At 40.8% G+C, this 24,354-nt stretch overlaps 1 protein-coding gene across 2 annotated transcripts; it reads left to right on the top strand.

Annotated features, from left to right (window-relative positions):
* Positions 1-7,235: 7,235 nt before the first annotated feature.
* SAMM50 (SAMM50 sorting and assembly machinery component) lies at positions 7,236-24,354 on the top strand. 2 transcript variants are annotated; one of them, XM_053387649.1, is made up of 15 exons: positions 7,236-7,401; positions 9,933-10,043; positions 10,737-10,838; positions 11,618-11,705; positions 13,342-13,448; positions 14,565-14,695; positions 16,705-16,792; positions 17,534-17,662; positions 18,760-18,831; positions 19,077-19,163; positions 20,278-20,348; positions 20,728-20,795; positions 21,772-21,918; positions 22,110-22,251; positions 24,161-24,354. In XM_053387649.1, the coding sequence occupies exons 1-15, from the start codon at positions 7,381-7,383 to the stop codon at positions 24,204-24,206; spliced, it is 1,410 nt and encodes a 469-aa protein (XP_053243624.1). In that variant the 5' UTR covers positions 7,236-7,380; the 3' UTR covers positions 24,207-24,354. The 2 variants fall into 2 exon arrangements, with proteins under 2 accessions (XP_053243624.1, XP_053243623.1); XM_053387648.1 differs by lacking the exon at positions 7,236-7,401 and adding an exon at positions 8,109-8,223.

The following is a 24,354-nucleotide window of genomic DNA, read 5'->3' as shown; positions in this document are numbered from 1 at the left end:
AATAAGCTCAGATCTTCTGGTCTCTGTAATCAAACGGCTGATTTCTACACTAGCTGTAGTTTCCAAACAGTCTTCAAAGGAAGGCCCCATGTATAACATTGCGGTAATCTAATCTACAAACGATAAGAATATAGGCCACTAAATCTAGATTATACCTGTGCAAATACGGTCAAAGATAGGCCAGAAACTCAAACCGGCAGAAGGTTTCCGTGCAACCATGTACACTTATGCCTCTAGCAACAGCAGTGGATCCAGGAATTAAAGAATGGCATGGTTGGGAGAGATCCCAAGGGTCATCCAGTCCACCCCCCTGCAATGCAGGAATCTCAACCAGCTCATACAGGACAAATGGCCATCCAACCTCTGCTTAAAAACCTTTACACATGTCTCTATCTCTATGCTGTATACCTGCTCCTTTAGTGCTAGTGCGAACCCTTCCAGAACAGGTTGGACACCCATGCAATCTAGAAACTTGCCCAAAAACTGCCTCAGTCAGCCTTTCCCAGATGGAGCTTCAGATTATTGCTTTTCATCCACTCTTCTACCAAGGTGAGGCACTGATCCGGTACATCCCCTGCTAGACTTACAGGTGTCAAGGAGGTAGAGCATCAACATACTGATGAGAGCACACGCCAAACCTCCAGTGACCCGACGTGTCTGTCTCTCCACCATCTTCCTTTCCCTCTTCCCTCCTGTATTTATTTAGGGAGTAAACCTGTGGGCAGGATTTTGCTTTTTCTTCTACAAGTATATTCTGAATAGAGCCAGCTTTTTATGCACTTATGAACTGCGATTTACTATTCAGCTTGATTTGCTTTTGTTTTGTAAATTTAGTGTTTGGATTCTAAATACAGTGGTGCCTCAGGTTAAGTACTTAATTCGTTCCGAAGGTCTGTACTTAACCTGAAACTGTTCTTAACCTGAAGCACCATTTTAGCTAATGGGGCCTCCTGCTGCCGCCGCGCCACCAGAGCACGATTTCTGTTCTGATCCTGAAGCAAAGTTCTTAACCTGAAGCACTATTTCTGGGTTAGCAGAGTCTGTAACCTGAAGTGTATGCAACCTGAAACATACCGGTATGTAACCTGAGGTACCACTGTACTGCCCACCCCCAACTGCATGCATGGCCGGCTGCTATACATGTTGATATGGAAATAAATCCTCATGAGTTACATGCACTTAATCATTCATGCATTTTATTTAGTAGAGAATAAATGAGGTGTTTCATAACATGGAGATAAGTTGCCTTTAAAAACTATTAATGTTTTTACATACTAAGGTATGGGCTCATACCTGTTTTACATAGGTGAACAGGAACCTATGAGGACTCTCTCAGATGAAGGATATAATGCACCCAAACTTAGAAAGCACATGCTTATCACCAATGGAGGCTAAGGCTCAGAAAAAAATTAACATGGAGGCCAAATGGCCAAAATATTGGGAAATTTTGGAGCAAGAAGGGGACAAATTGAAATTGCAGAGTTTTGAGAAATTAAAAGATAAAGTGTGAGACTGGCTTCATTATTATCAGATAATGGAGGCTTACAATTTGGATAAGAAAGTTGGCTCCCAGGTGGAAAAATCTAAATTGGAAACAGAACTGTTAGAACCCAAAACTAAGACTTTGTCAAAAATGTATAATTTGCTGTTGAAATGGAATACTCAGGATGAGACGGTGAAATCTGCTATGATTAAATGGGCACAAGATGTTGGACATAATATTATGTTTGCTGACTGGGAACAGTTATGGACCACAGGTATGAAGTTTACGGCATGTAATGCCTTAAGAGAGAATATTATGAAAATGATATACAGGTGGTACATGACCCCAGTCAAGCTTGCAAAAATCTATCATTTGCCCGATAATAAATGTTGGAAATGTAAGGAAACTGAAGGTACATTCTTTCACCTTTGATGGACGTGCCCTAAGATTAAGGCTTTCTGGGAAATGATATATAATGAATTGAAAAAGGTATTTAACCAAGCCAAGCCAAGTTTTATTACGGCAAAAGCCAGTGACACTAAACACCACAAGATCAAACAAAAAGAAGTCAACAACAACATCAGAAAAGGGAAAAAAAGGATTACACAAGGGAACTTCGCAGTGTGCCATTCAACAGAGGAGATTTACGCTTCCTGATTACTAAAGTGCAAAATTTGGCCACCTCATATGATATTGAGCTTGAGGAATCTTCCAGAAGGTATTTTCGTAGAATTTCGGGGGAGGATTCCAAATAATGTTGTAGGGGTATAAATTTTGATAAAAGCGGCAAAATAAGTTGAACTCGCTCTTCACTATAAAATTCGCAAAATAGAAGGATGTGTGTGACAGATTCTACCTTATTAGACATACAGGGGCAGAGACGCGCATGCATTGGTACCCGCGTGAATTTGCCGTACAGCACTGCTGAGGGCATTGTCTCAAAGCGGGCTCTAGAGAAAGCCCATCTATAAGCTTCGTTAGTGATGTTAGTTAAGTAAGGGGCAGCTGCAAAATTAGGCCAAGCTTTTAAACATCTATACGTCTCCGGGAGTAGGGCGTCTTCTTGTTGTAATTCGACATTGTAAAGTCTCTGAGTGATAATTGCTTTTGCCTTGTTCAGAGTTCCAATAAAAAGGTTTTCAGGGTTTAGGCCAATTTGTTTGATCTTATTAGTTATTTGCATAAGCCAAGGAGGATAGGGAACTGCGGCCAGGAAGCAAGGTAACAGTCCCTTAGGATTGTAATGGATTTTCAGCCAGAGGGATATTGCTTGCTCCCAGACTTTTAATTCCACTCTGGGCAGTCCTGCCTCTTGCCTTAAGACTGCATTAGGTGTACACTTTGGGGTAGCAAATAATGATCTTAAGAATTTTGATTGTACTGTTTCAAGGGTCTTAAGGTTGGCAGAGGGGCTAATTTGAGAGCCATACAGGAGTTGGGCTAAAGATTTTGCCTGAAAAACTTTTAGGGCCATCGGGAGGAAGCCAGCTCCTTTCCTTCTGAATAATCTAAGGATGGCATTTGCACTTCTTCCTGCTGATATAGCTGATGTGGTCAGGTGTGTTGACAATTTGGCATTATAAGAGAAAGTAATGCCTAAGTATTGGAAGGTCTTAGTCTGTTCAATGGCGTTTCCCTTTATGCTCCAATTATCTTTCCTGAAGGAGCGGTTAAAATGTACAATTTTGGTTTTGGCAAAATTAATTGTTAACAGTTCAGTGTTACATTGGTCACTAAACTTTCCTAAGGCACGTTTCAGACCCACTTTGGTTTGAGAGAGAAGAACAGCGTCATCCGCATACATTAAAACTGGTACTTTTCTGCCGTTAGAGAACACGGGGGGGTGGGTTTCGATTTCACGGCAACATGTGACCAGGGAGTTAACATAGATGTTAAATAAAAATGGGGCTAATAGGCATCCTTGTCTAACTCCTCTTTGGACTGGGATTTCTCTAGAGAGTCTGCCGTCCTGTGCGAGTCTTATCTGGAGGGTATTGTTCTCATGAAGCTTAATCATCAGAAGTAATAACCTTCTGTTAATACCCATATTGGCCAATTTGGCCCAGAGCCTACCCCTGGATACAGAATCAAATGCTGCCTTTAGGTCCACAAAGGCCGCATACAATTACTTTTTCCAATGTTTCACATACTTATAGACAAAATAATCTAACACTAAGCAGTGATCTATGGTGGAACGTCCAGATGTAAACCCTGCTTGTTCAATTTCTAGCAAGTCATTATGATCTAACCATTCACATAATTTTAGGCATAGATGTTTTGTATAAAGTTTGCAGATCACATTCAGAAGACTGATTGGGCTATAATTAGATGGGTCAGAGGGGTTGCCCTTTTTAAATATAGGAGCAATTATAGCCAGTCCCCAATCTTTAGGGATTTCAGTTGTCTTATCTATATATGAAAATAGATTTGCAAGAACCGGGGCCCATCAGTTTATTTGCGCTTTCAGAAGTTCAGCGACAATGAAATCACTTCCTGGGGCTTTGCCAGATTTCATTTGTAGAATTAACAAAGTGATTTCAGTTTCAGATGTTGGGGGCCATGGTGTATCATTATCTAAGGGGATGTTAAGCAGCGCAGAAGGACGATGTTCCCTAAACAGCACTTTATAGTGCTCTTCCCATAAATTTGCAGGGATTATTGTGCCCTCGTTAGGAGCTTTGGTTTGACTGGAGATAATTTTCCAGAAGTTGGTATTGTCTTTTTCTATTGACGCTTTTATGAGGGCCTGCCAGATGAGAGAGTCTGCGGTTCTTTTTTTGGTTTTTAGTAACTCTTTGTAGTTCTTTTTTTTAAGTTGTAACTCTAATTTGGTGATAGGGTTAGGATTTTGCTGGAAGACCTTAAAGCATTCCCTGAGTATAAGTTTTGCCTGGATGCATTCGCGGTCAAACCATTTTTTGTTGGTAGGGGACTCATTGTGGTTAGAAAGGTATTTAAATATACCTTCTTGAAGAAACCAGAGGCCTTTCTCTTGGGCATGGTCGGCCAGTTGGTGTTAAAAAAGGATAGAACTTTCTTTATGTATGCTACAACAGCAGCAAGAATACTTATTGAAAAGTATTGGAAGACACAAGATTTACCCACTCTGGAAGAACGGCAGATGAAGATGATCGACTGTATGGGATTGGCAGAAATGACTGGCAGAATCCGTGACCAGGGAGAAGAGTCGGCGGAAGAAGATTGGAAGAAATTCAAGGACTATTTACAGAAATATTGTAAAATTAAAGAATGTTGAATGATGTTGGATTGAAATTAAGGGGTTTCCAGCTGCAATGTTTTGAGATAAGGATTTGCTGAGTAAATAATTTGAATTGGAATACAAGAAGGGGAGGTATGAGGAGGTCAGGGAAATATGTCATTGAAAATTAAGTATGGGGAACTGTATGTGTTTTTAAACTTTTTTGCTTTTTTCTTTTTGTTTGTATAAAATTGGAAACTTAATAAATATCTTTATTAAAAAAAAAGAAAGCACATGCTTAAATTGAACCAAACTTTGGCCAAATAGAATCTAAAAGAGTGGCCTAAAATGTGTGCATTTTCAAGCTGCACATTTTCAAATGTGTGTATTTTTGCTTTGGGCAAGATAAAGTGACGTAACACATTTAATAAATAAAAGTAACAACAATGATGTAGGTGGGACTGAAGAAAATATTGGCTCTACACCAGGAGTCTGGAGTGTTTAGAGCCTGCTACAAAACTACAATTCCCACAATGCTTTGCCTGAAAGTTTTGGGTGGGGCAGTGAGTCATCTCAGTGGCTGGTTTTTGAATACTGCATGGGTGTAAGTTTGGGAGCCTTTTGCCTTCTCCCAAGGGCCCAATCACAGGAGGGTAGAAAATGTCGGGGTACACTATCACAGTCCTTCACATAACAATTGATGTGGCCGACAGCTCCTTCTCGGTGGCCGTGCCAAGACTTTGGAACTTTATTGGGAGTCGCCCAGAGACAATTTATTCCAACAGGCTGTTTGGGAACTGACTACTTTTAATCAAAGGTCTGGTGCTGTGCTGTTCTTAATTGTAATTATCTGCATGTTTTCATTGGATTAAAAAATAAAATGTTTTAATTCTATTCATGTTTCATTGCTTTTTTTAAACGATTGTCCCATCTTTCAACTGTTATTATTTCATCTGCAAGCTGCCTTGACTCCATATCAGGGAAAACAGCAGCATGTGTGTGTATGTATGTATGTATGTATGTATGCATGAATAAACGAATAAATAAATAAATAAATAAATACATACATAAATAAGGAATTTCTGCTTGTAAGTTCCAATTGCAAAGTCCAGCATACAATTGTCTTGCCTTGGACATGATCAGGGATGGAGTGACCGATGGATAATAAACGTTAATAGCAACTTTATCAGAGAAACATGGAGTTTCCTGGTACTTTTAGAACCCCAATTTCATTTTTGCCTCCGGTAGAAGTGAAATCTGTCTGTGGAAAGCAAAAACACAGCGTTTTTAGTTTAGGCAGCAGAAATAAGAAGGTAGCGGCACAGTAAAAAAGTGCTTGCTCTTTCTAATTTTGTGTTTTTGGGAAAGGATGGGCTTCCTTTTTTATTTCAAGCAGAAAGGATGCAAAGGAGAACTGCAACAAGCAACGCCGAGCAAGGTGGCGAGTAAGCTTCATTCTTTTCTTCTACTCCTGTGGCAACAGTCACAACATGCAGGAAGGAGAGGGACCCTGACCCATAATTGCAGAGGGTGCAATTCTCATGACAGGAGGTGCAATCCCTTCCATCGCAGGCAGCACCAGAAGACAGATCGACGTGTTTTTGAATCGTGCTGTCGGATGCGAAACGCGAGCGATGGATTGGGACTGCAAAGTGAGATTTTAAGTAGATTGGCCTTTGCCTGCTGCAAACCTGCGTGTGGCAAGTCTGTCTTTTGCGCTGAGGGTTTGGGGCTTGGGATCCAAGCGACTCTCAGCCCATAGCTGTCAACTTTTCCCTTTTTCAAAAAAGGGAAATTCCCTTATTCCGAATAGGATTCCTCGCAAGAAAAGGGAAAAGTTGACAGCTATGTCTCAGCCACTCACCGCTAACCTGCAAGATGGCTCTGTGGTCTCATGGGGCACGACCTTCACAATCCTGTCAAGGCATTTAGCGTGGCAATTATAAAAGCGCTATTTAAAAACCTCTCTTTTTCAATTGGAGCCAGACAGCACAGCAGGCGCTTTCGTGCTGGCTCCCCCCTTTCTGCTGGAGGCGACGCGCAGCCGCTTCTACCGGCGACGCCAATCCGCCCAGTTTCCACGGTCAGCACCCGGGGGGACAGACGTGGGGTTCAGACGTGAACCCGAGAGATGGGGGCAGCGGAGGCGAAGCGCATATCGGCTCCCCGCGCGTCTGCAGAAGCGAAGCAGGGTCCCGCTCGGGTCCCGTATCTGACGCGTGTTGGGATTCCTGCATGGCAGCGGGGTTGGTCTAGATGACCCTCGGGGGTCGCTGCCCACTCTTACAACTCCTGTGCGCCTAGGATTCTGCATGGGGTTCCGTTTCCCCCCTGCGGACCCTGCTGCCCGAGGCAGTGCCTAGTTTGGCCTCGTGGGAGGGCTCGCCCTACCACTAGCTAGTTCCCTCATACATCCCGGAAGCTCGCGGCTATTCATGTCTCTTCACTCCTCACGTTTCTTTTATCTACGGTCTCGGCGCCCATCCTTTCCGTGCGCTCCGCCTCCAGTCCCCGCCCCTTCCGCCCCGGCCTGGCCAATCAGACTCGTTCTGCTGCCGACGCGCTTTCCTGTCATGGCCGCCGCCCCGCGCTGGAGCTTCTTTTCCTGAGGGACTGTCGCGGCGCTTCTTCCCTCGCCTGCCGCTCCCTCGCCGGCTCTCCCGCTCGCTCTCCCGTTCGGTGTCGCTGAGAGGCGGCCATGGGCACCGTCCACGCGCGGGTAAGGAGCGCCCGGCTTGGCGGGCGAGGGCAGCGACCTTGGGCGGAGGAGGGATCGGGGCCGCCAAGGTAGCAGAGACCCGCGCGCCCTTACGTGCACGCGCGCACGAGGGCCGCGCCCCTCCGCTAATACAACGCCCGGCCACCCTGGACAGCGTTCCTCTGAGCATGTGAAGAATTCCTCCTCCTAGGATTATTGCCATTGGGTTTCTTTTACGGCCGTCACCTGAAAAGGATACTGTCTATTCTGAGCTGCGTTCTTCTGAGCATGTGCAGAATCCCCCGCCCCCCTTTTTTAGGGCTCTCCTTAAAAGCAATACCGAACATTCCGAGCAGCGTTTTTCTGAGCATGTGCAGAGTGTGACCTTGAGAATGTGCACAAGGTGCCCGTGAAGGGGATGCGCGCCTGCCTGCCTGCCTGCTTGCATGAAGGCTGCTTTGGGTGCGCTGTGGAATCCGGTGCCTCCACTCCAGCCTGCCTTCCTTCCTTGGTTAGTGGTGGACTTTGCACATGCTCTGGTGCCTCAAACCTTTGGAACAAGGAAGGAGGAGGGAGCGGAGGGGTTTTGGCCAGCTGACTTGGACTGGCTTGCATGGAGCCTGGGAGGCTCCTGCTTCCCCACGGAGCCTTAATCGATAATTCTCCAAAGTGGTGCTGCCTGTGATGGCCTCTCTGGTGGGACTGCAGTGCTTTCCTTGGCAGCACAGTATTTACACACCTGTTGTGAATGTAAAGTCTTCATGACACACCCACATGCATCACAGTGACTTGGAGGTGGCACCTACACTTTGCATCTTAAACATCAGGAAGATGTTTCTGACAGTAAGTGCTATTCCAACTCCCTCAGAAGGCAGTGATCTTGCTTTTTTTGGGTTTTTTAAAAGCAAAGGTTGGACGACCCATCTGTCAGGGATGCTGTAGTTTTGATTCCTGCATTGCACAGGGTTGGACTAGAGGACCCTTGGGGTCCCTTCCAACTCTACAATTCTATGATTTCTAGTACCTATGAGGATCCTACAGTAGCATAAGTATGCAAATTAAGCATAAAGTGAAATGCAAAAATGTAGACAGAGCAATAACAAAACAGCTACAACTGAACAGGTAATTCGAGGTCTTAGAAAAATCTAACTTTTTTAAAAAAATAAATTGTTATTTTATGCATAGAAACATGCAAAAACCCCAAAAACTTAAAACATAAATTTCTGACCATAACTTAAAATGTAAATAAAACTCAGTTCCAGAGGCTAATAGACACAGCAAAACCCCCACAATTGCTCTATAACGTACAGTAGAAAGATGGCAAATGTTGCTACAGGAAAAATAAACAGCTGTGTTCCACAAAGTAGCATACTGAGATAGCAGCATTACATCATTCATTTTCTTATTCATGTGCATTACAAAATGAAACCATTCTGATCTTAAACCATCCCTCTTTTTAGTCATCCTGGCTAATGTTGTTGCCAACTTTTCAACCAAAGCTATATTCCAAACATTTTTATATCAATATTGTTTCATAGTATCTTCAAAGTCCTTAAAAAAATTGGCAATCCCATCCCTGCATATTAGAGAATCAAAATGATACATTAACCCAAATGACAATGTGTATTTAACTTACTCCCCCACCATACATTGGATTACAAAATCTGAAGCTTCTCTGTTGCAGCATTAATAGTGTACCTTTATTCCAAAGCAGCTGTCTGAAAAGAATAGAGGTGGGTGAAGTTTTACAGGGCTATTCAAAGTATACATTTAAAGCTCACATTCAAAAGTACCTTAAGTATAGGGTGACAGTTTCCAGTGGTCTCATATTGAAATGAATTTAGGACTTTGGAAATTAAAGTTTTATGCAGCTTGTGTCAGCTGGTCAAGTAGGGGCAACACAGCCAGCACCATAGGTGTCTATAATGGAATGAGAGCCACACCCCAAATATAAATGACCAATGCAGGTTGCATCTAAAAATATATACCTGCTTAAAATCTTAGTGAGCGATCTTTCTTTATTAAATAACCCTTCTGAGTTCTGTGAGATACTCATTCTCTAAATAGCACTTATACTGACCAAGTGCATTGTAAAATAAAAAGGCAAGCTGAAAAATGTAATACTGTGTAAGGCAATTAGAATCATAGCAATGTAAACTTGGAAGGTACCCCAAGGGTTACTTAGGAATATGCAGGAATATACAGCTGGCCTGGATGGGCTCGAACCCACAAACTTAGCATTATCAGCACTACATTCTCTCCAACTGAGCTGACTGACAGGCTTATATTATGCAGTATACATTATGAGTGATATCCACTATTGAAACAACTGGATTTAAATAACGTAAGCCTGCCACTTTCAGTGAGTCTACTCTGTTTATGACTTAATTGGATACCATTCCTTTACCACTCTTGCATAATGAAACTGCATGGGGAGTCACACATATAGATTCTGGGAACACAACTGCACAAGACGGAATGGTAAGAATCACTATAAATACTTGAGGACTTGAAAAACTAAATCCAGTTTAACTTAATTTTATCCTGCTCAGAGTTTGGAGCCTCTTCCAATGAGTGGACCTGATTTTGGTGCTATAGGGGAAGAAGCTGAACTGGTTGAAGTTGAGCCAGAAACCAAACAGGAAATACTGGAAAATAAAGATGTGAGTATTGGGTATTGTCTTTCTGTTTAACAGTTCACAGTCATTGTAACACAGTCATAATTTTAGTAGGAGCAGAATTCTTACCATTTAGCAATGAATAATTCTCTTCAGGTATTATGTACCTGCAAACTAGAGGTGGGCAAATGTCCGCATCTTCAAAAGGGGAAAAAAAGAAGACTCAGATAACTACCGAATGGTAAGTTTGACATCAATACCAGGAAAGGTCCTAGAACAAAAAATTCAAGAATTGGTTTGTAAGCACTTAGAAAATGATGCTGTGGTTACTAAGACTCATCATGGGTTTCTCAAAAATAAGTCATTCCAGACAAATCTCATTTCTTTTTTTGATGGAGTTACAAGCTTGGTGAATAAGGGGAATGCTGTGGACATAGTGTATCTTGATTTCAGTAGGGCTTTTGACAAAGTCCCCTATGATATTCTTGCGAGGAAGCTGGTAAAATGTGGGCTTCATCCACAAAATAATGTAAAAACCTGTTTAATAATGATGCTGTTTTTGCCACTTAAAATTCTTGACTTTGATTCATGATGAGAAAATGTTCTGTGCTGTCTTGGAATTGTAATTCAGTAATTCATTGGTTATGGCACCATTATGTTTTAGTTGAGCAGAAATTCTAGTTGTCCTTGGAATGTTTCCAGGGTTAACATTTTGATGAGAACCATCTTAATCTTTAGGTTGTGGTTCAACATGTGCACTTTGATGGACTTGGAAGGACTAAAGATGACATTATCATGTATGAAATTGGTGACGTATTCAAGGCTAAAGACCTCATTGATGTAAGTAGTGAAATTAGACTCACTTTCTGAAACCCTCAAAAACTTGAAAACACTATGAAGTCTAAAAATGTCAGGATCCTTGTTTAATATTACTATTATGTTATTGTTTAGGTCAGGCTTAGGCAAATGTGGCCCTCCAGATGTTTTGGGACTACAACTCCTACGATCCCTAGCTAACAGGACCAGTGGTCAGGGATGATGGGAATTGTAGACCCAAAACATCTGGAGGGCTGAGTTTGCCTATGCATGGTTTAAGTCACTTAGCACAGGACATCTCTTGACAATTTACAATCTAGTTTAAGAAAAAGGTTAAAAATGACATTCAAAATATAACAACACCTCAGTACACAAAACACCAACACTAGACAGAAAAGCTTAGCAGCAGCTGACATAAGGCCTTGACGCAGCAGGTTTATGGGCTATACAAACTGACACGCCAAAACAATATTGCAAAACATGCTTTAACAGAAGCATGGGTATTCTTTGTAAGCAGATATTCCAGTGTATAAATATGGTGCTAAACTGCAGTCTTGCGCTTGCAGACGTAAGCCTCATGAATTCCTGTTATTACTTTTTGAGTTTAGTTATACACCAGTGTTATACATGTTGGGGTTGGATGCTAAACTGATTTATATGAGGTCCACACTGTGTCTTGAAATTCCCATTTGTGTAATTAAAATGTAGAGCAGTATGTGAAATTATGAATGTATGCGTTTTGGCAAATAACTGTCGAACATCTAGTCAATAAGGTGCAAAGCTAAACCTTAAATATTTTGAAGGTTATGAGGAAGTCCCATGAAGCTCGTGAAAAGCTCCTCCGTCTAGGAATTTTTAGACAGGTGGATGTTCTAATTGATACGTGTCAAGGTAATTATCAGTGTGTGTGATTTGTTTTTCCTCGAGTTTTAATATAGCTTTATAGTAGTTTAATATGTGTAATATTTAAATACTTTGAAGGAGGTTAAAATAAGTAACTCTTGCAGGAGAACCATTGAAATAAATGGGAGTTAAGTTACCTAAATCCGTTGATTCCAGTAGGTCTACTCTGAGTATAACTAAAATTGGCTAGCCCTCCTTTGATAGGACAGACTATTTTATACATGTGTCCTTCTCAATAGTTCTAGTGTAGCATAAATGAATGGAATGCTTAGTTTCAATATATAGATATCAGGCAGCAAAGTATCCATCAGGGTGACAGGTTGTATTTGTTTTCATTGAGTTCTATAACTGTTTGTGTAGTGCTAGCCTTGGCACTGAGCTTGCCCCCAATTAAAACATGGTGCTGGTTTGCTGCCATCTAGACCAGCCTTCCCCAGATTGGTGCCCTCCAGAGGGTTTGGACTGCAACTTCCATCAGCACCAGCTACTATGGCACATAATCAGGAATAATGGGAGTTGTAGTCCAAAACCTTCACAGGATAAAAGGATAGTGAAGGTTGATACAGACTTTCCCTTATTAATCAGCTGAAATTGTGAGGGTAGAAGACCCAGTACTAGAAAGACGTACCAGGACTGGATCGGGATAGCTTGACCACAGTTGTCCATGCATTGGTAACCTCACAGTTGGATTACTCCGGTGCACTCTTGGGGTTGGTCTGGAGGCTGTTGCTGCTGGAGAATGTGGCGGCTAGGTTGCGTTTGTGGGCAGACGACTGCCAGCATAGAACACCCTGCTTGTAGGATTTGCACTAGCTGCCAAGTCTGCTGCCAGGCTGAGTTCAGGGTTTTGATACTAACATGTAAGGCCCTATACAGCAGTATCAGGTTTTGTGGGCCTCGTGGTCTGTGGGGAAACTTCTGCAAGTTCCAAGATCTTAGAAGCCTTCTTTGCAGTAACTTGGAGCAGTGATTTTAGTGTAGCTGTCTCTGTTCTGTGGAATAGCATTCCTGTTCAGATATGACAGGCACCACTATTTGTACATTATGAAAACAATCAAAGATTCCCGCCCCCCAGCTTTCCCATCTGGATGAATGGGTCCTTGCCATGAGTGTCTCTTCTGTATTGCTTTAGTTTTGTTTTAAATGTATCAGCTAGTTTTTGTTTTTTTAACTTTTGCTGCTGTTTTTTATTATTATACATCACCTTGGGATGATTGTGTAAAGAGTGATTAATAAATTAATTATGATAATAAAAATAAAGGAAATGTTATAAGAGGCTAGAGGGAAGTATGGTAAGGCACACAGATCTCTGCTCCTGTCCTGATCTGTGAGGTTTGTGCTTAAATCTTCAATTCCACTGTTAAGTGTTCATAGTTTGAACCAAACAGTGTTTAGTATTATAGAAAGTCAAATGCATGGGATAAATCTATTTGGGGTATTAGCTTCTGTGAAGGCATTTTTCTGAGTGGTGTATTTAACTGTGAAAACTTAATTTAGGTATTACATATGTTATTTAAAGTATTTTAAGAAGCTATCTAAGAAACACTGTATTTTAATAATTAGAAATGTCAAACTGGATTTAAAAAGTTGTTTTCTTTACTAATACGTCTATCTGTGTATTTAGGAGATGATGCCCTTCCAAATGGTTTAGATGTAACATTTGAAGTAACAGAACTGAGAAGATTAACTGGAAGTTATAATACTATGGTTGGCAATAATGAAGGGAGCATGGTATGACCTGCTTAACATCCTCCTGCAATCTAAGTTGTGGTGATATGATATATGCTAGTTTATCATAAGTGATTTAAATTAATTTTGGTAAAACAGATTTCCCTCTCCAATCATAAATACATTTATTTGGAATGAGAGTTCCATTAAAATAAATGAGATGTGTATGTGTTCATTTTTTTCTGTTTATTCTACAGTTGTCCTAGAAATCTCTGATCTCTTGACTGCTTTTATTGTGTAGAAATATGCTGAGACTGTAAATAATTGCAATATTTTATTCCAAGCTGAAAACACAATTGTTTCAATTGAGTGCTTATTATTATATAATGTCATGAGATTCAATGAAAGGAGGTTTCAGTTGAAATCAGAAGCTTGTAGTCAGGAGATTTACATGTTTTCAAAAACTGATGCTTCTGTAAATTTAGAACATGATTGACAGCTCTGTGAAAATTACAAAAAATGCTTTAGGGTTCCAATTTGAGAAACTTGCAATGATTTATGTATTTTCTCATCTTTCATACATTTGACAGCAATATGATCACTGGTACTTTACCTATGGTGTATAATATATTTATCTGGGGTTTTTTATGGAGAAGCTTGAGATAACGGTAAAAAGGGATATTTTAACTACTTGAAAACTGCAAAGTTTCCATGAAGGTTTGGGGAAATATGGGTTAGTAAGTCTAATATTAACTGGGTTTTAAAATTCACACTGTTTAAAATGTCACAAATAGCAATGGGCTGTAGTCACAGCATCTTCAAGGATGCTTGCAGAAGGTGAGTTCCTCCCCCCCACCTCCCCCACCCCAGGCTTCTCACCACTGCAGCTCTGTGGGCTGTGCTTTCTGTGACAGTGGTCATATTTCTCTTCCCATGCCCCCAAATGGCTTCTGGGACATTGAGGGGGACATATAGACCAAGATGGCACCTAGAATCTGCTCAATGCCAGAGCCCAGGTGGGGTAGCATAGTGATAAAAAACATTTAAAGGTGGGCGCAGAGCAGGTATCCTTTGCCACTGGAAACATTTGTGTGCAGCAAAAAACTACAGAAAACAGTTAAGTGTGCAAGTGTCTTGGCAAAGTTGTACATGCTTCAGTACTTATTCTGGCTCTTGCAGGTACTTGGACTCAAACTCCCAAATATATTTGGACGTGCCGAGAAGGTGACATTTCAGTTCTCCTATGGCACAAAGGAAACTTCATATGGTCTCTCTTTCTTCAAACCACAGCCTGGCCACTTCGAAAGAAAGTAAGATACCTTCAGAATGTAGTAAGGTTTCAATGCTATGTATATCTATTTAGAAAAACCCTAGACCCTTGAAAATGTATTGTAAGTGGTGTGTAGCAAAGGACAGTAAAATCACCAGTATACCCCCCATTTTTTGAAAGATGAGCTACTTAAGGTAGTGACCCCAATACTCAATACGTTCACTCTCATCTGCAGTTGGTCACACTGAGAGTAGCTGGTAACAGCTTTCACTGTTATGACCGTTAGCAAATATTTTAAGGCACATGTCAACAGATTGGGCCACACCCAGTGCTTCAGCTCTGCTTATACAATGGACTTAGTGTGAACAACGGAGCTTATTCTCCTGCCTGCTCCCCCCACTCACCCCTATGTACCCTAACTCTGGAGGCTTGGGGGATCTGGAACAAATGTTGGGTTGTGACTAGAGAGGAAGCAGAAGTTCCACATTGGATACAACCCAGTGTCTTGCACTTTTAGAATCTATGCTTCCTTAGTTCTAACAAAAGAGTTCTTAAGGCAGTTTACATGGTAGAATTTACTTCTAAGTTTTCATTCTCTCCTATGCTTTTCCTTGAATGGGATATTTCTTGACTGCTGTAGGTCTTACCAGGCAGATGGGCATCAGATGTTGCTGGTTCTCTGGCCTCCCAGCTGCCATTGCTGTTGAAGTCATGTATAAAGTCCTTCTCCCTTCCATCTGCTACTGTTGCCTTGCCAGGATTTCAGCAGCTGGGAAAACTCCCCTCTGGTGATGTGTTCCTGAGCACCAGGCCTCAGTAGAACATGTTAATGCCCAAATTGAGTATATGTTTTTGGAGTTATTCCCATGGATAGAAAGTCTGTTTCACAACTTTATTATTATCATTATTAAAAATATCTAGCTTTAGCCCAGGATATTTTTTTGAGCAAACATTTTGGGCGATACATTCAACTATATTTTTTACATGTATACATACAGGGCAGTGATTTCTCACACCATGTGTGCAAAGTATTATATTGGAACTAATTCTGCATTAATTAGGTTATATTTCTCTGTTTTTCCAACACTGGTGAACTTTGGAGAACATGAGCAAGATATATTGCTGTTTAGCTTCTATCTCTTGTTTCAGCTAATGCTAAGTCAAATACAGTATCCTTCTGTTTTGACATGTTTGCAAGTAAATCTAGTCTGCGCTAACAGCTGTATATCTGTCCACTCGCACAAAGATAATGAAAGGCAGCTCAGATTGTTTCATCCCTCCCATATGTTCTTAAGCTTTCAACAGTTTTTGTCAAATCCAAAAACAGTAAAATTTCATGATAAAATGGTAAATTGCCTTTTTTCATCAAATGTTCAGAAAGCTAATGTAGATGTCTGTGCTGCCAGCACTTTAAGAGACAGCTGCTGTGGAGTGTTAAGCTTGCGCAGCTCCTTGTACAACTATCTGCATTTCACTGTTAACACTGAAAGTAAATTAAATTGATTAATGATGACATATGAGAATTATCTTCCATTTTCTGTAACCAACTTATTAATTGGTTTTTAAGCTATTAAAGGATTTTGTACAGTACTATTGCAAGCAATTCGTCTGTGGTTTAGCTATTTGGATCTAACTTAAGGGCTCCAGTTCTAGCTTGAAGTCATAGCTGGCGCTAGGCTCCTGTCCTGCTAGTGGTGAACCACCATTCTGCTAGCATTTCATCTCTGCCTTCCTGGCTCATTTAGTAAGAGACAGAGAGTGTCTGTGAGGCATATGGTGAAATAGGATTGCTGACCTTACAGCACAAAAGGTTAGTTTGGAGGTCCAGGAACTTGAACCACGAGTGCAATCTTAACATCTTTCCTTTAAGGGTTTTATAATGACAAATGTGGCAGAGCCATACAGCCTTGTCCTGCTTGCCAAGTAAAGAGTTCTTTTTATCTGCTATAGGTAAAGTTAAGCAGTGCCATAGGTGTGATCTTATGAAACACTTGTTCTTCAGCTCCTTTCTTTGTTGTAGTAATCCAAATCTCAATGTTATGTTTCTAGCTTTTCTCTCAATCTGTATAAAGTAACCGGACAATTTCCTTGGAGTTCTCTTCGTGAAACTGATAGAGGAATATCAACAGAATTCAATGTAGGTAAAATAGCACTACTTGTTTATGGTTGGCTGGGGAGAGAGAAATCCACAAATTTGGTTATCTGCAGTGACAGTGCCTCTCTGTCTGGCAGCTGCCCCTCACTCAAACCAAGTTTTCTCTCTCAAGTTTTTTGAAGATTGCAGAGAACTCAGGAGGAGGAAATATTTGTGCTGGGCATGATAGACTTTACCTTTCCTTTCCCTCTCATCTTCTTCCTTCACCTTCTGCATTGCTAAAATTGAGGTGGGGGAGTAGAAGGCAATGGAAGCAGCATTTTAAAAATGAAGCAGATGCAGCCACTGATACTTTTCCTGCTCTGTTGTTGCTCCAGTGCTGCCTCCTGGAACTGGCAAATCCTTGCATGGATTTCAACACCCCAGCATCTCCTTTCTGTGAGAATTCACTGAGTTAGCTGATGCCTGCTGCTTGCCTCGGCTCCAGTCCAGCTGAGAGCCTAGCAACTCTCTTGAAAGGAGCTAGCAGCCCAGCACCTTCCTCACAAAAAGCCAGCTCACCCGGCTAGCACCTGCCCTCAAGAGAGAAGCCAGGTGAACCTGGGAGGAGACCGTCAAAGCAAAGTGCCTTAGCAGCAGCACCTATAGTCTGAGCTGGCTCTTCTAAGACTGGCTGCATTGCCAGGAAACCCAGTGCTCCTGCTCATAAAGATATATGTGAAAGATGCTGAAAATATGTAAATGTTTTCTCATTCATAATGAAAGAAATTGTTTCTTTTACAGTTTCCCATATGGAAGACCAACCACACGCTAAAATGGGAGGGTGTCTGGAGGGAGCTTGGCTGTCTTGCAAGAACAGCATCATTTTCTGTCCGAGAAGAAAGTGGACATTCACTCAAGTCGTCTGTGTCTGTAAGTTTTTGCTATTTGGAATATGAATTTTTGAAGTATGACAAATGCTGACGAATAGTACCACATTAATTAAGCCAAATGCAATAGTGCTGAAATAACGGTTCCTTATGACACCTGTTGTCCGTTCTTGCCCAAGAGCAATAGAGATTCGAGTCTATACTGATATGAGGAAAGCTGATTTTTGTACTGATTGATAAATATATATATATTTCAGATTACAGCATCTTTATCCATTTATTCATTTATATACTTTTATATTTATAATTATCTACTTATATTATTGTTACAAGGTTTCACAACATACCTAATATTTTCAGTTCATTGTAAGGGTACATTTCCTAACATGAAGATAGACACAACTTTCTTAATAGCAGTTGGTTTTTCACATGCAAATAGCTGAAATGGCAATTGTATATTTATTCACGATAAGAGCTGTAAGGTTCAACTGATCTATCAGAATGTTTACTTGACTAAAAATATGCCATTGCTAATTAGTCAGGGGAGCATCATTTTAAGGGAGGTATCCCCCACATTCTTTCACATGGGAGGGAACTGAATATTGTAAGAGTTGCCTTTTCTTTCACATATCAGTAAGTAAGTACGCCTCTCTCTCTTCACTTGCTGAGACAGAGCTAACGTTGCAGTGGCTGGTAGTATTGCTGTGATCCAGCAAACTGCAGATGGAAGAACAAATATCTCCTTTGCAGTTTCACGTGTGTATTCATATTCAGTTGCTTGTGCACAGTTGGATAACTGGCAGTTGTCACAAGGAATGCAGCCACTCAGTGTAATGAATTGGATCTTGGCCACAGTTTCCACATAATGTAGTAGCTTCATGTTGAAATGCTCAGTGTATGCTTCGTCTACAAAACTACTCAGTAAAATTCAGAATTAAGGATGAACCTTTTATTGCTAGATAATTTTGATTTTGCAGTATCACAACATGTTAAGAGTTTAGTCGAATGTTTGCTCAAATGAGTAGTGGTGAATAATTTTCTCCTCTATCTCCAATAAGATTCTATGCAATTCAGGAAAAAAAGAATGCCATAGTTGACTGTTCCTACCTTATAACATTTCATATGTGTGTTTGTTTATAGCACGCTATGGTAATTGATTCTCGTAACTCTTCAATCTTGCCGAGACGAGGTGCTTTGCTGAAAATAAACCAGGTATTATCAGGTTCTAGAAAATAGCAGTGGGTGGGTGTTTTATATTTGCAATATGTATGCAAAATATGGCACTATTGGTTGAAGTCCTGTATACTTCAGCTCCCTGCATGATTGAGCTAGCCTTCAAATCAATATTTTATTTCATATATAGTACCACCAAAATAATAAAACAACAAGTGATTCGTGTGGAAATGTGTTTTTGTATTTATATTTCTGTCTTCAAAAGAGTCTGTTTGGTATTTTAGGAGTTGGCTGGCTATACCGGTGGTGATGTGAGTTTTCTGAAAGAGGACTTTGAACTTCAGTTTAATAAGAAGCTCTTGTGGGATTCAGTAAGTACTTGGTGCTATTGGGAGTAAACGATTCATATCATAGTACCTTTTAAAAAAACCCCAAATGAAATAAAGTATCTTTTTAAAGTTACAAATTGTTTTAAGTACAGCATTTAGCAGTTCAATTTGGAATCATTTCAGCCTGCATATTAGAATATAGAAAATGTGTGCATTTTCCTAACGGAAAATGCAGGTGTGATAATTGTCACATAAGTTTTGAAACTTGAGGGAGTTTCAGAAGCAGTTAGTGTTGTGGTGGGGAGGTTTCTTGTTCTAAGAATCCAGTTTGAATGTGTGTTTGTGTTGGTGTTGGTGTGGGGGGGGGGCGGAGACGGAGAGGGAGAATGGCTTAACCCTTTGCTCAACATTAGGCAACTCTTGGCTCCTGACCATAATTTGCAGTATATACGTACAACCTAGAGAAATCCATCTATTTCTGCCCTTTTGATTTTTTAAAAGTGCAATATAGGAAACTCTAGTCTTTCTTTTAAAAGGCTCCACAATATGAAAGTGGCTCAGGGGTTGGAGATGGGCTATGTGGAGCCAACCTGTCATTTATACCGCCCCTGGACAGCCTTTCAATTTGTTGTGAATGTATTGAAACTTATTTTCCACTGGAAATGCTAAGATGAAAAAGGGGCAACATAACAAAAACTATTATTCTGGAAGTAACTGATGTTGCCTCAGAAAGTACATATTTTTATTTTTTACAAATTCAATAAATGCAAGCCATTTTACTCCTAAAATTCCCTTTTCTTTTCCATCCTGCAGTTGAACCAACTGTGGGTTTATTTCCAAACTTTACCTAGCTATTTTTTAACTGTAAGTGGTAAATTGTTCTTCCATGTTGGGGCTGCTAACATGCAGGCAGCGACAATTAAGTTCCATACAGGTTCTTTGTTTTATTTAGTCATCTAAATAACACAATAGAATTGCTAAAGGGTCCAAAGTTACAACATAATGGGTTATTAGTGTGATTAATCTAGGGTTTCATTCTTAATGAACAAGACCACAAACGTGCCTCATACCTGCATTCGAGGATCCACATCTCCAACATTTATCTCCACACCTGTCATATATTTTACTCAATCTATGATTGCCTGTCTCTTTAAAGGTTTTATCAACTTCTCTTTGGGGTGGAATGTTGGTTCCTATTGGAGACAAACCATCAAGTATTGCTGATAGGTAAGTAATTCCACTTGCTTTCCTTTGTGTTTGCCTATTGTCTGTCTGGCATAGCATGTAAATAGAAATGATGCATCTCTTGCATCAAGAAATTTATTTTAAGCATTGATTTTAATGGTACTCATTTGCATGGCTTCCAAACCAAGCTACTTGGCAGTTTGCTTTAATGACAGCATTTCCTGCATCTCAGAAAAGTTTAGCAAAGGATGGCCAAACTGACAGTGGCACCCCTGTATGCTTAGACAGGGATATGCCCTGATCATATTGAAAGGGTGGATCTGGAGGTGAGGAGGTGGTTAAGTACAGTTCCTTCTGCCTGCTGTAACACACCTTGTCGCCTGCCACTTCACATGTAGTAATGGTTCTCTTTTCCTTATAGATTTTATCTTGGCGGACCAACAAGTGTGCGTGGATTCAGTATGTACAGCATTGGACCACAGAGTGAAGGTTTGAGACATTTTTAGCAGGCTGCATCATTGTCAATAATTTTACTAGGACCCAGAAAATGGGCTGAGAATACTTGATGATGATGATGATGATAGGTGGTTGGTCTACCTGATTAGACGGTTTGAGCATATTACACCGATCCTGGCGTGACTGCACTGGCTGCCAGTTAGTTTCCAGGCCCAATTCAGAGTGCTGGTTTTGACCTATGAAACCTTAAGCAGCTCAGGACCGCAATACTTCAAGGTCTGCCTCTCTCCACTGCAATCATTACCTGAGGCCCTTCTTCAAGTGCCTCCTCTGTGAGAGATCTGGAGGGTAGCAACATGAGAATGGGCCTTTTCTGCGGTGGCTCCCCATTTGTGGAATGCTCTTCCTAAGGAGGATCACCTGGCACCTTCATTACATGTCTTTAGGTGCCAGGCAAAAAGATTCCTCTTCAACCAGACCTTGGGCTGTTTAATATTCTATGGCAGAGGTTCCCAAACTTATCAGACCTACCACCCCCTTTTCAGAAAAAAAGTTACCCAGTGTCCCCTGGAAATCTACCTTCTTTAAGAGAACAAACAGAAAGATGCATTGACAAAATTGCATTCTTTATGTATCTGTATTTCTGCCTATGTCCTACAACATAGTAAAGAAAGATGATGTTGTAATTAGGCAGGCAAGCTTCACAGGGCTGGGTGAAGCCGAAAAGGGTTCACCCAAGCCCTGGAAACCCCTACGCCTCCAGCTTGACCCCCAGATACAGGGAAGGCATTGCTGCCGTCCCACAATATTCTTCTGAAAGTTGTTCTCTGATTCATTCCCAGCGGGTGGGACCTTCAATGAAGTTTTACAGTGTGTAGTGCTTCTATGGACAATTATGGCAAAAAAGTTGATTTAGCCTGAAGTGATGGAGGATACCTCCTTCTTATACTGAATAGTGTTCTTGGGATTGCTGATGGAGCGAATATTTTGTGCTGTGTTACTCTTCTAGGGGATTACCTGGGAGGTGAAGCTTACTGGGCTGGAGGTCTGCATTTGTACACTCCTCTCCCTTTTCGGCCTGGCCGGGGAGGATTTGGAGATCTATTCAGAACACACTTCTTTCTCAACGCTGGCAACCTCTGCAATCTTAATTATGGTAAGAAGCAAATACATTGTAGCCCTCCCCCCCCTTTTAAGGCATTTTAACTGTTTCTGCAAAAATTATATTTTTTAAATTGAGTGTTTTAAAATAGTTTACTGCCTTGTACCTGGAACAGAACTTGGGCTACTGGCCATGAAAACATTTGGTTATTGTCTCATTCTCATTGGCTTTCTTTTCATTCCCAGGTGAAGGTCCTAAGGCTCATCTTCGTAAACTAGCAGAGTGCATCCGGTGGTCTTATGGTGCTGGAATAGTTCTCAGGCTTGGAAACATTGCTCGATTAGAACTCAATTATTGTATCCCAATGGGAGTACAAAGTGGGGACAGGTATGTTCGGTTATTGCCTTTCCACCTAATATATATATATGTTAAAAAATATAAATAAGGTATTTTACAGCTTCAGAACTGTAAAATCCACTATATGCTCCTCTCTAATCGCATACCAACATAAAAGAGCTGATAGCATATTCTCTGTTCAGGGCCCACTGACTTGCAAAGCTATAAGATGAAAAAAATACTAGAGAGCTAAAAAAAACCCCTAGTGATTCTCTTTTCTCCCTCTCCCTGCCAAGTCATCTAAAACTAGACAGATTTGTTGCTTAATTGCTTCCCTGGAGAGAATGTCACAGGAAAAGCCTTTCTCCTTAAACTTTCTGCAGAAGCAGGATTCAGAGCATGACTTCATCTACCTATCATAAAGAGGGTACACTGGCTGATATAGGGAAAACAGTCATGCAAGGCTTTATAGGTGCATTAGAAACAGCACTTTAAGTCACACTCATACTAACATCCAGCACAGCTGAGCAACAGTTGGTCTGGTCTTTCTACACATCTGTCAACCTAGTTGTATGCTAATGATGTTAGGGACAGTCTCATGGAACACACTAGAGTAATTTAATTTTCAAGAGAACCAAGACGTGTTTCTTGTTCTCTGAGAAGGGGTGCAGTTAATATATGAGATGTACACCTGTGTACAAATTAATTGAAACAAACGATGTAGTTTATTGTACAAAACTCACATATACGTACATTAGTAATGGATATGACCTCCGCTATTTTTAAGCAGCATTTGAACAAGGTTTGGCATGGAGTCTACTAGTTTCGAACAGTCACTGTTGATTTTCGTATCCCTGTACCACACTTGAATCAGCGCCTGAATGAGCTTCTCCATAGTCACACAGTCTACATAACGGAGGCAACTTTTGCCTATAGCCCACAAATTCTCAATGGGATTTCCGTCTGGGGAATTCCCTGGCCAATCAAGTACCTGTATTTGCTGCTTTGTCATGAATTTCTTTACCACTTTCGATGTGTGACAGGGGGCTAGGTCCTGATGCAATATCCTAGTACCGTCAGGATACCTCTTTTCCAGCTCTGGAATAACTCTTTTTTGTAGAACCTCAATATCAGGCATAGGCAACCTCGGCCCTCCAGATGTTTTGGGACTACAATTTCCATCATCCCTGACCACTGGTCCTGTTAGCTAAGGATCATGGGAGTTGTAGTCCCAAAACATCTGGAGGGCCGAGGTTGGCTATGCCTGCTCAATATATTGTGGCGAGCACATCATTCCTTCTATTGGCTGCAGGCTTCCAACACCATAATGATCAACTGACTTTTCATGTTTGTTTTGAGTATAGGATTACGAGTAAGATAGAAAACATGCTTTGTTTCAATTAATTTGCACAAGGGTGTAACTGATAAAAAGCTCTCTTGGCCATAGCTGCCACAATCCAGGAGAATTTCTAGACTGCAAATTTCTTCTCAGAAAGTGCATTTTTATCAAGGATGCACATTTTCGTTTGATTCAGCTTCCAAGTTGAAGCACAGTTTCAGAAACAGAACTACCAATGTTTCAGAATGTTTCAGAAACAGAACTACCAGTATGAATTTAGGTGAAAACAAACAAAAAAATGCAATCTGGTCTCATCAGCATATTTTAGTAGGCTCCTGTATAATCGTCAAGCTTAATGGAGAAGAAAACTTCAGCATGCTCATATTCATGTTTGTTCAGAAGCAAATTACACTGTTTTAAGTGGGGCTTACTCCCAGGTAAGTGCGCATAGGATCACAGCTGAAATCTATAATCTTTAATTAGTGACATAAAGCCAAGAAGTGAGACAAATATTCTGCTTAAAGGTCAGCAAAATGTAAAGCGTTATCTCAAACTAAAATTGCATTTAAAATGCTTATTACAGAACATTGCATATCATACTAATTATTTTTGTTTTTCCAGAATATGTGATGGAGTTCAGTTTGGAGCTGGAATAAGATTCTTGTAACGTCACAGTCATTTCATAATATCACTGGGCCAAAATGAGCCCCTGACTTCAAGAGTGGCACAAAGATGTCCCAGAGGATTTTACCAAAATATAATTATGTATGAAGGGTTTACTTCAATAAAGAAACTTGCTTTAAAAAGTCCCATAA

The sequence above is a fragment of the Podarcis raffonei genome, chromosome 5 (genome assembly GCF_027172205.1).
Source record: "Podarcis raffonei isolate rPodRaf1 chromosome 5, rPodRaf1.pri, whole genome shotgun sequence".
Lineage (NCBI taxonomy): Eukaryota > Metazoa > Chordata > Lepidosauria > Squamata > Lacertidae > Podarcis > Podarcis raffonei.
This window is presented reverse-complemented; position numbering and strand designations above follow the sequence as displayed.